At 43.9% G+C, this 18581-nt stretch overlaps 1 protein-coding gene across 1 annotated transcript in view; it reads left to right on the top strand.

Moving 5' to 3' along the window:
• PARP4 (poly(ADP-ribose) polymerase family member 4) overlaps window positions 1–18581 on the top strand; it is a 116805-nt gene that overhangs the window by 49756 nt on the left and 48468 nt on the right. The window contains exons 21-25 of the mRNA XM_074957908.1: window positions 375–512; window positions 10425–10620; window positions 10871–10941; window positions 11897–12084; window positions 14173–14272. Of these exons, the coding sequence (XP_074814009.1) occupies window positions 375–512; window positions 10425–10620; window positions 10871–10941; window positions 11897–12084; window positions 14173–14272 (693 nt within the window). The remainder of the gene's footprint in view (window positions 1–374; window positions 513–10424; window positions 10621–10870; window positions 10942–11896; window positions 12085–14172; window positions 14273–18581) is intronic.

Below are 18581 nucleotides of genomic sequence, written 5' to 3' on the forward strand. Positions count from 1 at the left end.
TCTGTTTTAGTGCTTATGTCTTGTATTTTAAAAGGACCCTTTTATATTTTTAAAATAAATTGCATATGATGTTTATATAGGACTCATGTAAACTGGTAATTCCATTTCCTTATATCAAATTAATTTTTTTTCATGTGCACTTTTTAGAATGGAAGTCTTTTAATCTTAAAATACATTTAGAAAAGTGCATTTCACTCTAAAGAAACATATATATTTTTAAATGAAAACCACCATCTTAATGGTAAAAAAACTTCAGGACATCTCATACTTAATGTTACTTCTTCAAGCCTGAGTTTTTCTTAAAAGCATGCAGTTTTGTACAATTGAATGCTATTTTGGCAGAAATTGATAAATGTTGGCTTTTTACCCTCTAGAAAACAGACTGCAAAGCCGTAATCAGGACTGTGGAGAACAGTTCCTTGGACATCAGTGGCTTTGCTCTAGAAATCTGGATTTCTCAAGTATATCTACCCAGAATGTGGGTAGAGAAGCATCCAAACAAAGAGAGTGAGGTACAACTGCTACTTCTACTATATATTATCAACTAATGGATTGGCTAAATTCTGCCAGGACATACTGCTCATATAAATGCTATTGACTTTAGTGGAGAGTAAGTCAGACCAGAATTTGGCCTGATATGGTTAGTTTTGTACTTTGGAAAAATTTAAAGAAATATAAGCCATCAATGTTGAAGAGAAAAAAGATTATGGGACAGTATTTCTGCGTAATTGTCATGAATATACACTTTGTACCTGACTTACTTGTGGTAATGTCTTTTTGATCAATTTAACAAATTCACTCTGTACAGTTATTCATCTTATTGATCTATGTGACCCTTTCCCTTCAGTTTGCTTTCATATTTTATTTAGCAAGTGCTCCACCCTTTTTGGTCTTTAACTTTAAAGTACACTTTAAAATATTATAAAGCAGGTACATTGAAAAAAGTCTATAGCTAAGTTTTCTTATGTACAGTATTAAAGCACATGCATAATAGCAACAAATTATCTCCTTAACTGTTAATTTGAAGCATTTTCCTGTTGGCCTTTAGAATTATATAAAGAAAAGATTTCTACTCAGATTTAAATCTGAAGAAAGTTATATATTTCACAGTGCACAGAACATAAATGCAGCCATATTTGCCAAATTCAGTGGGGAAAAAAGTACTGCAAGACGAGGGGTGAAATGCTGGCCCCTTTAAAAGCAATGAGAAAACTCCCATGGACTTCAGTGGGGCCAGGATTTCACCCAAAATGTCTTGAGGAGTGAGGAGGGAACTAAAATATGCAACTACTGTATTTGCATCTTTGCAGCCTGCAAGTACAAATTAGTAATAGTTCCTATCAGGACATAGTTCCATTGAAATGGAATTTTCATAATTCTACCTTTTATTTTAGTTGAACTTTCCACAGAATCTTTCTGATATAAGCCCCAGTCCTGCAAACAAGCACACACAAGCTTAAATTGACAAAGTGGAGAGGCCATGGCTTATGTACTCCAAAACCCAGAATGCTGCATACTGTTTTTGTTGCAAACTCTTCCAGTCTAATATTCCAGCCACATTGGGTTCTACAGGAACAAAGGACTGTAAAAGTCTGGCTAGAAATCTGGCATGCCATGAGAAGGCAGCAAATCACCAGAGAGCATTCCATAGGTGGAAAGAGCTTGAGATGAGATTAAGGTTAAAGGCCATCGTAGATGATCAGCATCAAGAGAAGATTGCATCAGAGTCTCTTTACTGGCAAAATGTTCTGAAAAGGCTCATTGCCACTGTGAGAATGCTTGCTACCCAAAAGCGAGCACTGCATTGCACTTCAGATCAGCTGTTTGTGCCAAATAATGGAAACTTCCTTAAAATTGTGGAGCTGATGGCTGAGTTTGATGCTGTACTCCAGGAGCATCTAAGAAGAGTCACCACCCGAGAAATGTACACACACCACTACCTTGGAAAAACAGTTCAAAATGAGATCATACAGTTACTGGCAACAAAAGTCAAACAGAACATTGTGGAAGATCTGAAGTCAGCAAGATATTACTCTATTATTCTGGAATGACACCTGACATCAGCCATATGGAACAAATGACTTTAATGGTGTGTTTTGTAACAACAACAGAACCTGGTGAAAATGTCCCTGCAGTGGTGACTGTCAGAGCATTTTCTAGAATTTATTGACATTGATGATACTACAGGAGCTGCTATGACAAATGTTCTTCTCAAAAAACTGGAAGATACAGGAATTGCGATAGCTGACATGAGAGGTCAGGGCTACGATAATGGTGCCAACATGAGAGGAAAGAACAGAGGAGTGCAGACACGGATCCGAGAGCTAAACCCTCAAGCTCTTTTTTGTCCCATGCAGTTCTCATTCATAGAACTTGGTGGTCAGTGATGCAACATCAGCTTCTAGTGAGGCTGCTGAATTTTTTAATGTAATTCCAAGCATCTATGTATTTTTCTCTGCATCAACTCATCGATGGCAAATTTTGAAGCGACATCTAGGAACATCCTCTCTGACACTGAAACCACTGAGTGCCACACAATGGGAAAGTTGAGTGGAGGCGATAAAGCCTATCAAACACCAAATTGGGAAGATAGATGATGCCCTCGTTGCCATTATGGAAGATAATGCTATGACAGGAACTGTTCATGGGAGAACAGTGGCAGATGGAAATGGAATCACCAGAAACATACATAACTTCAAATTTGTGTGGCTTAGTGTTGTGGCATGACGTACTGTTTGAAATAAATGTTGTAAGCAAGAGGCTCCAGGGTGTTGACCTTGATCTATCTGGAGCAATAGAACAACTGGACAAAGCAAAGTCATACCTACAGTCTTACCGGTCAGATGAGGGACTTCAAAACGTTCTGAAGAGTGCACAGAAGTTGGCAGAGGAACTTCACACTGAAGCTATTTTCCCACCCATTCAAGAATACAAGAGCCACTGAAGAAGACGACACTTTGATTATGAGGCACGAGATAATCCCATAAGAGACCTCAAACAACAATTCAAAGTTGAATTCTTTAACCAGGTGCTAGATTGTGCAATACAGTCAGCTGAAGAACGTTTCATGCAGCTCAACGAACACAGCAGTATATTTGGGATGTTGTATGATACTCCAAAACTCCTCACTATACCTGAAGAAGACCTACACCAGCAATGCAGGGCACTAGAGACAGTGTTGACACATGATGACATGCGCGATATTGATGCGAGTGATTTAGGTGATGAACTGAAAGCCCTTTCAAGATATATTTCAGCAGGATCAACTCCAAAGGCTGTTCTGGAATATATATGCACAAATAAGATGACCACCCTCTTTCCAAATGCTTTTGTTGCTCTGCGCATACTTCTAACACTTCCTGTAACAGTTGCCAGTGGAGAACCCAGTTTCTCCAAGCTAAAGTTAATAAAAACACTTCTACGCTCCACAATGACACAGGAGCGGCTGGTCGTCCTTGCAACCATCTCAATAGAGCATGAGCTGGCCCAGACTATGGACCTTCAGCAGTTCAAACTTTGCAACCACGAAGCCACGGAAAGCACCACTTTGATTATTCAAACAGATAAAGATGCCAGTGTTTACTATGCAGACAAGAAAAGTTACATGTGCTGTTCAGGCATTTGAAAGTTAAGTGTGACTTAAAATTTTTGAACAACGCATTTTAAGTTGTTAGTTCTCCTTTATTGGGGTAGGTAGCAGAGCAGTACCATTAGAGAAGTAGAAAAGGAAGAAGGCAGACTTGAGACCATTCAATGTTTTGGCCCAAGCAAGGGGGTATGAGGGAGTCATTTGAGCTCCCCGCCTCAGGTGCCAAAATGTTGTGGGCCGCCCCTGCGTCCACGACCCGGCACCGGTCTCCCTCCATGGCTCCGGTCAAGAAGCTGAAAAAGACTGTGAGGGGAAGATCTCTTACCTCCCGCAAGGGAAAGGAGAGGGCAGGGGGCTCGCCAGGACCCGTGCCAGGCAGCTCAGCTCCCCCTCGGGAAGTCGGGCCCCAGTTCAAGTCGAGCAGTGCAGCCTATCCCATGCCTTGACTGCGACTCAAGATAGTGGTGCAGGCCGCGGACAGTTTCAGATGCTATCAATGCCCGAAGCCCTTCAAGCAGCTCAAGAGATCCTGACGCTCCCAGTGCCGCCCTCACCGGCTCCAGCGGTACCCCGATCTCGGGGAAAACCCGCATTGGGATATGTGTGTGTGTCCCCGCCTCAGCAGTACTGTTCCCCATCAAGAGGGATGTCCCACAAGCGTTCACCCACCTCTTCAGTCCCCGCACCAGGGCATCAATAGAGGGATTCAAGGCGTACCTTGCTGGTAGATTGGCGCAGAGCCTCTGAGGCATGCGCCACCCTGCAAGAACTCCAGGACCGGCCCTGACCATCTTCAAGGGATCAGTACCAATCCCAGGACTGATCGGGAACCAGAGACTGCCGATCGCCGGGCCGTCAAAACCCGTCTCCAAAAAGAAGGTCACCCTACTCAGACGATCCTCCCAGCAACTGGCTTGTAGTAGCTCCCAGTCCCATTCAACATCCCAGTACCGGTAGAGGCATGAGGCGTGGATCGCCAGGTATCTGACGCAGATCTACCAAATGCCGTCGGTCCCCAAGATAGTGTCACTCGGACAGTCAGCTTCAGGATGCAGCAACCGGCACCAGTCAGACAAGAGCCACCGCTTAGCCCAATCCTGGTCACCTGGGACCGATCACTCCTCTGGTAGCTCCAGCTCAGAGCAAGGTTCCCTGACTGTGGGACAAGCCCCGATACCGATGGTGCCGACTACATTATCAGCACCAAAACCTGTCACATGGCCCCAAGCGCAGTGCCCAGCGCCATGGTACCCGTGGAACCCTTGTGGATTCACCCAGCCTTCCCAGGAGACTTTGGGGGTAAAACCCCGCGGGTCCAGGAGGACCCAGGGGAGCAAGCTGTTTGACCACCAATGGACATGGAGATTTCCACAGCACCGGCATCATCCTCGTCATCACCAGATGAGGCTATCACGGGGCCCCCTCACCCAGTTCCTCAGGATGACGCCAAAGCGCACCAGGAACTTTTGAAGAGGGTCACTTCTAACCTGGGGCTTCAGGCAGAGGAACTGGAAGAGCCCTCGGATTCTCTGTTTGACATCCTCTGATCCTCAGCCCCTGCCAGGGTGGCTCTACCCCTTCATTAAGGAGTTTCTCAGATCACTAGTGCCCTGTGGCAGACCCCCTCTTCCATGGACCCTGTCTCTAAAAGGGCCGAACACAAGTACTTCGTGCCAACCAAAGGGCATGAATACTTATACTCCCACACTGCCCCAATTCCCTTGTGGTTGAGGTGGTCAAGGAGAGTCAAGGATAACCTGGGGCCACCCCCAGAAATAAAGACTTAAGGAGGCTGGATCTTTTTGGATGTAAGGTTTATTCATCTTCCAGCCTTCAGCTGAGAGTGGCCAACCACCAAGCCCTCCTTTACCGATATGACTTCAATATGTGGCAAGCCATGGCCATATTCGAAGGGTCGCTCCCCAAGGCTTCCAAGAAGAAGTTCTGAGCGATCCTCAATGCGGGCACAACTGCGGCCAGGGCTGCCCTCCAGGTGGAGTCAGATGCTGCTTCCCACACCATGGCTTCCGCTATCTCCATGCGGCGAGCCTCTTGGCTGCTCCTCTCTGTTTTGTCCACTGAGGCTCATCAGTCAGTGCTGGACCTGCCCTTTGACCGGTGGTCCCTATTTGAGACAGCAAATTGCACAGCCTCAGAGACTCCTGCACCTCCCTAAAAACCCTGGCTCTCTACATCCCAGCTCTGGTATGTAAGTGGTTCAAACCGCAGCAGTCGCAGGGCTATGGGAGTCAGCCTCGGCAGGACCAGCCCCATAAACAAGCCAAGGGCTACAAGCACCGCCCGAACCACCTGCCTCTACCCTCTGCCCAATTGGGCTTGACCCGTAATAAGCAGGGAGCCAAACGGTCATTTTGAGGGTGCGCCCAAGGGCGACCTACCAGACTATTCCCTGGATCCATCTTTCCCAGTGTTCTCCAACTGCCTTTCCCTCTTCCTCCCTGCCTGAACGGCTATAACCTCGAACCAATGCGTCCTCAGCATGGTGGAACAGGGTTATACCCTCCAGTTCCTTTCTAACCCCCACTTCCCCCTTGCCTTCCCCATCCCTCTTCAGGGACCCCTCTCTTGAGAGTCTCCTTGCGCAGGAGGTAAAGGGGTTACTACAGCTTGGTGTGGTGGAAGAAGTTCCTCTCGAGTACAGGAACATGGGGTTTTGTTCCCAGTACTTTTTAATCTCAAAGGCCAAGGGCAGTCTACGGCCCATGCTGGACCTGCGAGACCTCAACAAGTGCCTAAAGAAGTTAAAAGTTCTGCATGCTCTCTGGGCCTACTGGTAAACGACAAAAAGTCAACGTTAGTGCCAGTGTAGAGGATAGAGTTAATAGGAGCAGTCCTCAACTAGACCTGTGCCAGGGTATTCCTGCCGCTGGAAAGGTTCGACATGTTAATGGACCTCATCACTGAAGTCTCCGCATTCCCTCTGATTACAGCCAGGGTCTGTCTGCGCCTCCTGGGTCACATGGCAGCATGCACTTATGTGGTCCATCATTCCAGGCTCCAAATGCAGCCCCTGCAACAATGGCTGTGGATGGTCTATTCCCAGGCCAGAGACCCCCTGGAAAAGATTGTTACCATTCCCCAGGCGATACTTACCTCGCTGCGATGGTGGACCGATCGTAGGACAGTCTTGGAAGGGGTTCTGTTTGACAGCCCCCCTCACTCCATCGAGTTGGTGTCAGACGCCTTGGACCTCGACTGGGGTGCTCATCTCAGCAATCTCCAGACACAGGGGATGTGGTCCCCGGAGAAGGCGAAGTTGCACATAAACGTCAAAGAGCTCCGAGCAGTCTTGCTGGGGTGCGGAGTCTTCCTGCCTCACCTGTCAGGCAAGGTGGTACGAGTCCTGACAGACAACACAACCCCATCAACAGGCAAGGGGGAGCGCGCTCGTTGGCTCTCTGCCAGGAGGCGCTCCATCTATGGGACTTCTGCTTCAGCCACTAAATCCACCTGGAAGCTTGTCACCTTCCCGGTGTCAAGAATACGCTGGCGGACCAGCTCAGCAGGGACTTCTCTCACCACGAGTGGTCACTCCATCCAGAGGTAGCCTACATGATCTTCCAAAGGTAAGGAACTCCCCAAGTTGACCGGTTCGCTAGCAGACAGAACCGGAAATGCCACAGGTTTTGCTCTCAACAAGGTCTAAGCAAGGGCTCACTCTCCGATGCCTGCCTTCTTGTCGTGGTCAGGGAGCCTGAAGTACGCGTTCCCTCCAGTTCCACTCATCAGCAGGGTCCTGGCAAAGATCAAGAGAGATAAAGCACAGGTTGTTTTGATTGTCCCAGCGTGGCCTTGCCAACATTGGTTCGGCACACTCATGAACTTGTCAGCGGCACCTCCCGGACCTACTGTGACAGGACCATGGTCAGCTCTTCCACCCCAATTTTGAGTCCCTCCACCTCTCAGCCTGGATGCTGCATGGCTGAATCAGGAGGAGCAGACCTGTTCGGAAGGAGTCCAACAGGTCTTCCTGGGGAGTAGGACAAGGTTTTCCTTCTGGGCATCCGAGCATGGCATCTCTCCCTTGCATTCTTTCATACAGGCTGTCCTGGACTACCTGCTCCATTTGAGGAACCTGGGCCTGGCACACTTTCCCATTAGAGTGCATCTAGCAGCCATTTCCACATTTCACCCACTGGTCCAAGGACAGACGGTGTTTTCCCATGACATGACAGTCAGATTCTTGAGAGGGCTCAAGAAACTCTTCCCACAGGTATGGACTCCTGTCCCACAGCGGGATCTTAACTTGGTCCACCCTAGGCTCACCGGCCCACCCTTTGAGCCACTGGGTTCCTGCTCCCTTGCCCACCTGTCATGGAAGGCCGTGTTCCTGGTGGTGGTGACGTCAGCAAGATGGGTCTCTGAAATTAGAGCCTTGACCTTAGAACCTCTTGTACACAGTCTCCTACAAAGATAAGGCTCAGTTGTGGCCCCACCGGGCCTTCCTGCCAAAGGTGGTCTCCACCTTCCATATGAACCAGGACATCTTCCTCCCGGTGTTCTGTCCCACACAGCACAAGACCAGTGAGGACAGACGTCTTCACTCCCTGGACATCCAGAGGACCTTGGCTTTCTACTTAGAATGTACCAAGCCTTTCTGAAAATGGATTCAACTCTTCATCACTACAGCAGATAGGATGAGGGGTCACCCGGTGTCCTCATGCAGGATTTCCAATTGGATCACCTCGTGCATAAGGACCTGTTACGACCTGGCAGGGGTTCCGCTGCCGCTGATTGTCATAGCCCACTCAGTGAGAGCACAGGCATCTTCGACGGCCTTCCTGGCACCACATCCCTATCCACGACATCTGTAGAGCCGCAACATGGTCCTCTGTTCACACATTTACTGCTCATTATGCCATCACTCAGCAGGCCAGGGACGACACTGGGTTTGCCAGAGCTGTGTTGTAATCCACACTTCTGTGAACTCCTACCCACCTCCAGGGATACTGCTGTGGAGTCACCTAATATGGAATGGACATGAGTAAGCACTCAGGGAAGAAAAGACAGCTACCTTTTCCATAACTGGTATTCTTCGAGATGTGTTGTTCATGTCCATTCCACAACCCGCCCTTCTTCCCCACTGTTGGAACTGGGGGTGGGTGGGGGGAGCCAGCAGCATCCCTTATACCATGCCATGTGGGTGCCACTCCAGAGGGCGCTAGAGCCGGTCCCCTACAGATACTGCTGAGGGAAAAACTTCTGGCACCGGTGCATGTGGCGAGCACACACACCTGATATGGAATGGACATGAGCAACACATCTGGAAGAACACCAGTTATAGAACAGGTAACTGTCTTTTGCTGTTCCAGCCCTTGGAGTTATGGATCCTTTTAAGCCGTGGGGGAAAGTAATAAAGAAAAGAACAAAACAGTTCTTTAGTTTGTTTTCCTTGTGGGGAGTTCAGTCTCTCATTTTTTTCCCTTTTTATCAGGGTTGCTTAGTTTAAACTAACAATTAGTCAATCAAGATTTGCCTCTTAAGTGGTGGCCACATACTCCCAGTCTTCCCTTAAGTGGGGAGGAAATGAGAGTGCCCTATTTCCTTCTCCGGGCTCCAATCCTCTCCTCTCTGTTTGAAAGTCATCTCTACTCTTCCATCTCCTTGCACTGAGCACCTCCTTGTCCCACTGAAAGCCTTAGGGTTGTCCTGATTGGCTATACCTGATTAACTCCCTGGGTGGATCCTCTTATTCTAGAATTCTGAACTTATTTAGTTTTGGAACAGAAGTTGATTAAGCAAATTCAGAATAATTCATCCACACAAAGAATTAATCAGGAATAGCTATTTCGCTAGAATTGTACTTCAGACCTTAATTCGAATTAACTTCTACTGTAGACAAGCCCTTAGCTTTTTATAGTCTCTCTGTTCATAAGACACAGCTGGTGGTTTCACCTTTCCATTACCTAAAAGGCCACAGCTGTAGTCTCTCTCAAGTCCTGGCATCAATCTCTCATGGTTCAGCTGAGGATGGAATACGCTTATCTCACCACACCATAGATGGTAACCCATGATCATACTGGAGGGAGGGATTCCACTATGTGAGAAAATTTTAAAACAATATATACAATCTTTTGTATAACAAAGTAGCTACCTGCTGTAATAAACTTGTATTGAATTCATGGGTTTCTTTTCTGTATTTCCACTCTATAAGCTTAGAGAATGCAGGTTTTTGAACTTTTTAACCAATCACAAGTGCAAGGCAATACAGTGCACGCTTGTTCTCCTGTTTTCTTCAGGAAAAACATTGTACTTTTAAATAAATCTATTTTTAAAATTTTAGGACTTCTCATGAAGTGACGATGGTGTTGATGATTTTAAAAAAATAAGGCTGTTTCTTATTTCCGAGAAACAACTCCATTCTGATTGCAGAAAAGTAAAATAGATGGAACAGAAAACACTTGCAAACTTCCCACTGAGTTTCTTACCCACACGGGATGAGCTAGGGATACAGGACAGGGAGAGCTACTCTCGTCAAGATTTAACACAAACAAACAAAAACCCCACTTGCTCACCTCTAGACCAGTGGTTTTCAACCTTTTTCCATTTGTGGACCCCTAAAAAATTTCAAATGGAGGTGCGGACTCCTTTGGAAATACTAGACCGTCTGCAGACTCTCCGGGGTCCACAGACCACAGGTTGAAAACCACTGCCTGAGACATTTGGCTTTATAATGTTCAGATGCCACAATAATGGGTGACCTTATGAAAACCTAGAAACATATAGTGATCTTTGTAAAATGTTTAGCACCCTTTTGGCACTATATAAATAACAGTGGTGCATTGTGTTGATTATCAAACTCTTCTTTCTTCAGGCATGCATGCTTGTATTTCAACCAAAGTTTGAAACAAAGTTTAAAGGAATCCAGCTGTCTGGAGAAATTATTATTTGTCTAGATTGCTCCAATTCCATGGAGGGTTCAACACTGCAACAAGCAAAGAAGATTGCTCTCCATGTTCTACAAATGTCTTGTTTTAGACAGAGAGTGAATGTTATCAGATTTGGCACAAGTAAGTTTTCTTTTGTTGGATGCTGACTTTTATTACTTTCTTGTCATCCTTATCTTTATGCTCATCAAGCAGTAATATATTAAACTGGAAACATGACGGTCTCTATTATTTAGTAGTAGAGAATACTTTTATTGTGGTTTTTCTAATAGTAAAAATGAAACCATTCACTGCATAATGTCACCATTCCTAAGTTAATGAAATATAACTTAATGTTGAAAGGAAGAACTTAATTTCAGTTTTCACGCCACAGATTTCACAGAATTTTCTTCATATTCAAAGGATATCAAAAGCGATCTTGCAGCAGTGAAGGAGTTTATTATCGTAAGTAAAATTGTTTTTCTCTGCATGCTACTGAGTGTTTCTTTGCCCGCAGGGATTCCATGTAACGTCCACCATCATGTTGTTTTGTGGCTTTATTTGAGGCCACCTTCTAAATTTCTTCCATGGCTTAGTTTGAGTAGTATCCAAGAGCCCATTGTCCCTGGTAACAGGTGCATCATCTCTGTTGTATGTCCTGTTATAGCTCAGTGAAAATTTAAGGTAACTCATGGTAGGTGTTAGTCATAGGACAATAAAAGTTGGAGATGGGAGAGTCATATTGGATCATCCAGTTGATTTTCCTGAAATTTAGGATTATTCTCTATTTATGATCTTGTACAGTCTGGTTTTAAATGATTCCTCAAGTGATGGAGCTTCCACTCCTTCCTTTGGAAAACTTCTCTGCAGCATAATAAATCTGACTACCAGGAAATCTTCCTGATGTTCCTCCTAAATTGTACCTTTTAAAATGTCATGTCCCCTCCCTTTGCCCTCTGGTGACTTTGTAGCAGGACAGGAACAGGTACAGACATCCATGTGAACCTCCCTGCTCTCACAGCACCATCTTTCTGGCAGTGAAGACAGCACTTGAATATGCCAGTGCACTTGGTCATCCCAATGAAAGGCAAATTCAATTGGCACTATCTTAGAAGGAAGATTAGATTGTAAATTCTGGAGTGAAGGGATTGTCTTTTTGCTCTGTGTTTGTACAACTTCTAGCACAGTGGGGTTCTGGTCCATGACTGGGACTCATAGGCACTGTCACAATACAGATAACTACTACAGGATGGCAGAAGGCAAGCTCAGATGTAAGAAGTGAGCAATCACTTGTACTTGGAAACCAGGAGAAATTTACCATGGGAAGGAAAACTTAACTCTTCACTATAGTTTATTCTGGGGAAAGTTAGAAATAAAATCCAAACTTTCAGATAATCATTTTATTATTTTTTCTCTTTAGTCTGCTACACCTACAATGGGAAATACTGACTTATGGAAAACCTTACGTTATTTAAGTTTGTTGTATCCTTCTCAAAGAGAGCGTAACATTCTTCTTCTATCCGATGGGCACATTCAGAATGAGAGCATGACCATCCAAATTGTGAAAGAGAATGTCAGACACACCAGGTTATTTACATGTGGTTTTGGGTAAGTACAAAATGAATGAACAGTTGTACTGTGCTGTGCTTCAGACTTAAAAATCACTGATCATTTTACTTGAAATGAAATGTCAATGTGTTGAGGATCATAAGGTTTGTGAATGTGTTGTCTTTATCATGTACATATAGATGGAATGCAAAAAAGTGAATGCCACATTCTACAATTAAAATAAAAAATTCCAGGAAATTCAAATTTGAGATTCCCTCAGTAGAATTTACTTTGCACATATGTAGTTTTGTCTATTCCTCTCATTCTTCTGAAATGTGTAATTTTAATATATTCCTGTTTAATGTGCAAAGCATGCCTTAGAATGGGAAATAGTTAAAATTGTTGAAACTTTAACTTTTAACATTTCCTGACTCCATAACTTTAATAGTGCAGTAACATCGTTTTCTGCATTGATTTTTTTTTTAAATAAAGATTTAAAAAGAAATTACCACTGCTTTCTAAAATAAGCACTTAATTGGTTCTAATTAGGCTTTGTCTAGACTAGGATTTAAAGATGTGTTAAAAGATGTTAGCTAACATGTTCTGACTAACATGTTGCAAGAGTCTAGTGTAGATTTTTGAGGGCTTGTCTACATTAGAAAGTTATACCACTTTTACTCTATTGGTACAACCCCCCCTAGTGCGGCTGCAGTTATATTGGTATTAAAGTACTTTACACTGGTATAGTATTCCCACATGGGTAAGGGAATAACGAAACCATTACAAGTTACCTTTATACCGGTATAACTGAATCCATGCTCGGGCTCTTATGGTATAAGTATTTCAGTAAAAAAATTACACCCATCATACTTATACTGGTGTAGCTTTTAAGCATAGACCAGACCTCAAAGTATACTGTTAACATATTAAACTGGTTGAGTTAAAGTAATAATGGTGAATGAGACATAACAGAGATAAGTTCACACCTTTCCTGATGCTGTTGATTGGATAGAGACAGTTTTATGCAAAGCTGAATTAACAGAGAAGCAGTGCATCTTTTTATATTGTGATGGTTGTATATCGGCAACTGAAGAAAATAGATTTTTTTTTTTAAATGAAAGGTTAGAATTTTTAGAATATTGCAAAATGCAATAACGGTTGTAAAGAGACTTTAAAATTGTGCATGCCACGCTTTCTCTCAGGCCTGTGAATTTTGTCCTATTTTTGAGGTAAATGCAGTTTTATTCCTTCATTTTTATTGTTTTTTTTTTTTTCAATTAATTTTCACCCTGTCAATGGTGTAACATTTTTTTAGCAGTAAGTCCTTTATCTTGAGAAAATGGGTTTATCAGATCCTATTTTCTTTTTTTGCTACTGCCACCTCACTTAAAGTTACAGATTATTTGAGACTTGTCATCCATTTTGTTAGGCAGTCTCTTTATTTTATACATTCATTGCCCTTCCCCTTCGCATTACTTAATTACAGTAGCTTCCGTCCTTTGTAAATAGATCACACAAAATTCTGCATTAGTTAAAAACTCTTGTCTATTAAGCAATTTTGGCCCCACAATCTTGATTTAAGATCACCCATTTCCAGAAAAAATTGCTTGACAGTTCAAAATGAAATGCCGATGGAAGTAGGGCGTCTATTTAATGTAGGCCCCTTTGAAAACCCCTGCCTCAAAGATCTTACATCTGTTATGGAGAAACTCAAGAATGCATTTTCCTTAAAACCCTGTGAACATGTACTTCATCCCTCATTTCACTACTTCCTGTGGGAAACCAATGAGTTGGCTTTTCTCTGTGTGTGATTTGCACTAATTGAATGCTGAATTTTCAGAGCTAAGACATGGGTTTTAAACCTATATGCTCTGGGGATGAACATGGGAAATGCTGCTGCTCTTGTTGGTTTTCACTCTTGATAGTGTTAGAATAGTGATAAATATAGGCAGCCCTCTGTCAGGATGGAGCATGCGTTGGATCTTGCCAGTTCTGAGCTTTGTTTAATGTAAATGTGAATGAAAGAGGGGGATTTAAAGAAATTGGAGAACTTGCTAGACTATTAAAAAATTAAAATGTTTGGAATCAATTTCAGATTATCAGTTTTTACTTAAAAAACAAAAAACAAATCTTTTAAAATGTGGTTAGTTCCACAGCAAATCATCACATGCTGAGATCTTTGTCTCAATATGGCGCTGGAGCATATGAATATTTTGACCCAAAATCGAAGTATAACTGGCTAAAAAAGGTAAGTTTTATCAATCCTGAATATATTTTTTCTGAATTTTACATTATTGGCAGCTGATTTGGGTGGAACTCTTTGGGAGCCTCAAAGTTTCAAATTGGGAGGAGCATGTTCTCGGGATTGCGGGGTCTTTTTGTTTCAAACAGGAATCTCTTGGTGTTTTAACAGACAGAGGACTGCTTTATATTGGGGAATGGGGCCTTTGTGTCTCAAAGAGCAGTTCCCCCTTAAGTGAGATGTTGGACTCCACCTGAAAAGCAACTCCCTCTAACTTTCAGATACCACACCAGTTTCAGACCAGGGACCTCACGAAAAGGAGAAGCTTCTGAAATATCTTTCCACCGCCCTTCCTCTTTGACGCCTCTGATTTTTAAAATATAAGTTCACCTGGGTGAAAAGTGGTACTTCTCTCTTGCGGGATATGTACACTCCATCCCATATGCCGGGTCACATATGGTGAGAAGAAAGGAAAAAACTTTATAGGAGCCAGTTGGGTCCTGTGTTCATGACCCTGACTATAAAACGTGGCAGTACAGCCTAGTGGCTGGAGTCAATAAAGTGGCCCTTCTACTCAGGGCAGCGCGGCCTAATGGCCAGAGTCAATAAAGGCGCCCACTTCTGGGGTACTGTATGGCCTACTGGCTCGCTGGGGATGCGGGGCTCCACCTAGGGTGTGTGGTGCCCAGGATAAGGGGACTCAGGTCTTCCTTGCTCCTTTGAGTCCTAGCCCAGGGCCCTGGCAGTGATGGAGGTGCTCACCCCCAAGTCAGCAGGGGTCCTCCCAAAACATCTTGATTGGTTCCCTGTTTCGCTCACTGGAGAAAAGTCTAAGTCCCCTGGGCTGCTTTCTACTCTTTCTCCCTCAGCGATGCTCCATGGTTCCCAAGGGTCTCTAGGGTCCTAAAGTCTCTTCTCAGGGCTCATCAGGCAGCGTGGAGTCTGTCTGGAGCTCTGTGTGCCATGGCTCTGTAGTGGGGGCATGTAGCAATTCCCTGGAGAAAGCCTGTAGTCTGCGTCCTCCCCCTTCAGCTGCCTGTCCAGACTGAGTTGGGCAGGCTGCTTCCTTTTATACTCTGCCTCCAGGCAGAACATTCCCAGCAGGGTTGGAGGGGCGGGGCTTCCTCAGCCTGCAAAGCACAGTTAACCCTTTTGGGGCTGGCATACGGTAGGTACACCCCATCACATTCTCATTTTAGGAACTTGGTGGGACTATCTCAGTAGTTTATGATGCTGAGGTGATGTTGGCTGCTACTCTTTGAGTGACCTCTGCTGGAAAGTTGCAGCAGTGTTCTCTTTCAACCAGAAACTTGTCAGTTTTCACCATTGTCTCTCCTTGTTTGAACATAATTTACATTATAAGGGAAGAGGAGATGGTATTTGGTGTGAATAAGAACCAAATTTCAGTTTTGTTCCTTGTTTACAACACTGAGAGAATAAAATAAAATGAAAAGATTCCATGAATTATTTATTTATTTTAGTGTCAGATTCTGTTGTACTCCTCTTGATTAGGGCTTGGTCTATACTTAAAACTTAGGTCAATGAAGCTACAGCATGCAGGGGTATGAAGGCCAAAAAAGAATTTGAAGAACAGCTAGCCAAAGACTCAAAAAGTAATAGCAAAATTTTGTTTAAGTACATCAGAAGCAGGAAACCTGCTAAACAACCAGTGGGGCCACTGGACAATCAAGATGCTAAAGGAGCACTGAAGGATAAGACCATTGTGGAGAAACTAAATGAATTCTTTGCATCAGTCTTCACGGCTGTGGATGTGAGGGAGATTCCCAAACCTGAACCATTCTTTTTAGGTGACAAATCTGAGGAATTGTCCCAGATTGAGGTGTCATTAGAGGAGGTTTTGGAACAGATTGATAAACTAAACAGTAATAAGTCACTAGGACCAGATGGTATTCACCCAAGAGTTCTGAAGGAACTCAAATGTGAAATTGCAGAACTACTAACTGTAGTCTATAACCTATCATTTAAATCAGCCTCCGTACCAAATGACTGGAGGGTAGCTAATGTGATGCCAATTTTTAAAAAGGTTTCCAGAGGTGATCCCAGCAGTTACAGACTGGTAAGCCTGACTTCAGTACTGGACAAACTGGTTGAAACTGTAGTAAAGAACAAAATTGTCAGGCACATAGATGAAGATAATTTGTTGGGGAAGAGTCAACATAGTTTTTGTAAAGGAAAATCATGCCTCACCTATCTACTAGAATTCTTTGAGGGGATCAACAAGCATGTGGACAAGGGGGATCCAGTGGATATAGTATACTTACATTTTCAGAAAGCCTTTGACAAGGTCCCTCACCAAAGTCTCTTAAGCAAAGTAAGCTGTCATTGGGTAAGAGGGAAGGTTCTCTCATGGATTGGTAATTGGTTAAAAGATAGGAAAGAAAGGGTAAGAATAAATGGTCAGGTCTCAGAATGGAGAGAGGTAATAGTAGTGGGCCCCATCGATTTCAACATATTCATAAATGATCTGGAAAAAGGGGTAAATAGTGAGGTGGCAAAATTTGCAGATGATACAAAACTACTCAAGATAGTTAAGTCCCGGGCAGACTGCAAACAGCTACAAAAAGATCTGTCAAAACTGGGTGACTGGGCAACAAAATGGCAGATGAAATTCATTGTTGGTAAAAGCAAAGTAATACAGATTGGAAAACATAATCCCAACTATACATATAAAATGATGGAGTCTAAATTAGCTGTTTCCACTCAAGAAAGAGATCTTGGAGTCATTGTGGATAGTTCTCTGAAAACATCCACTCAATGTGCAGAATGTTGGGAATCATTAAGAAAGGGATAGACAATAAGAAAATATTGCCTCTATAGAAATCCAGGGTATGCCCACATCTTGAATAGTGTGTGCAGATGTGGTGGCCCCATCTCAAAAAAGATATATTGGAATTGGAAAAGATTCAGAAAAGGACAACAAAAATGATTAAGGGTATGGAATGGCTTCCGTATGAGAAGAGATTAATAAGACTGGGACTTTTCAGCTTGGAAAAGAGATGACTAAGGGGGGGAATATGATAGAGGTCTATAAAATCATGACTGGTGTGGAGAAAGTAAATGAGGAAGTGTTATTTACTCTTTCTCATAACACAAGAACTAAGGGTCACCAAATGAAATGAATAGGCAGCAGGTTTAAAACAAACAAAAGGAAGTATTTTTTCACACAACGCATAGTCAGTCTGTGGAACTCTTTGCCAGAGGATGTTGTGAAGGCCAAGACTATAACAGGGTTCAAAAAAGAACTAGGTAAGTTCATGGAGGATAGGTCCATCAATGGCTATTAGCCAGGATGGGCAGGGATGGTGTCCCTATCCTTTGTTTCCCAGAAGCTGGGAATGGGCAACAAGGGATGGATCACTTGATGATTACCTGTTCTGTTCATTCCCTTGGGGGCACCTAGCATTGGCCACTGTCAGAAGAGAGGATACTGGGCTAGATGGACTGTTGGCCTGACCCATAGAATCATAGAATATCATGGTTGGAAGGGACCTCAGGAGGTCATCTAGCCCAACCCCCTGCTCAAAGCAGGACCAATCCCTGATTAAATCATCCCAGCCAGGGCTTTGTCAAGCCTGACCTTAAAAACTTCTCGGGAAGGAGATTCCACCACCTCCCTAGGTAACGCATTCCAGTGTTTCACCACCCGCATAACGAAAAAGTTTTTCCTAATATCCAACCTAAATCTCCCCCACTGCAACTTGAGACCATTACTCCTTGTTCTGTCATCTGCTACCACTGAGAACAGTCTAGATCCATCCTCTTTGGAACCCCCTTTCAGGTAGTTGAAAGCAGCTATCAAATCCCCCCTCATTCTTCTCTTCCGTAGACTAAACATCCCCAGTTCCCTCAGCCTCTCCTCATAAGTCATGTGTTCCAGTCCCCTAATCATTTTTGTTGCCCTCCGCTGGACTCTTTCCAATTTTTCCAAATCCTTCTTGTAGTGTAGGGCCCAAAACTGGACACAGTACTCCAGATGAGGCCTCACCAATGTCGAATAGAGGGGAACGATCACGTCCCTCAATCTGCTGGCAATGCCCCTACTTATACATCCCAAAATGCCATTGGCCTTCTTGGCAACAAGGGCACACTGTTGACTCATATCCAACTTCTTGTCCACTGTAACCCCTAGGTCTTTTTCTGCAGAACTGCTGCCGAGCCATTTGGTCCCTAGTCTGTAGCGGTGCATGGGATTCTTCCGTCCTAACTGCAGGACTCTGCACTCATCCTTGTTGAACCTCATCAGATTTTTTTTGGCCCAATCCTTCAATTTGTCTAGGTCCCTCTGTATCCTATC

This window comes from Natator depressus, chromosome 1 (genome assembly GCF_965152275.1).
Source record: "Natator depressus isolate rNatDep1 chromosome 1, rNatDep2.hap1, whole genome shotgun sequence".
Classification (NCBI taxonomy): domain Eukaryota; kingdom Metazoa; phylum Chordata; order Testudines; family Cheloniidae; genus Natator; species Natator depressus.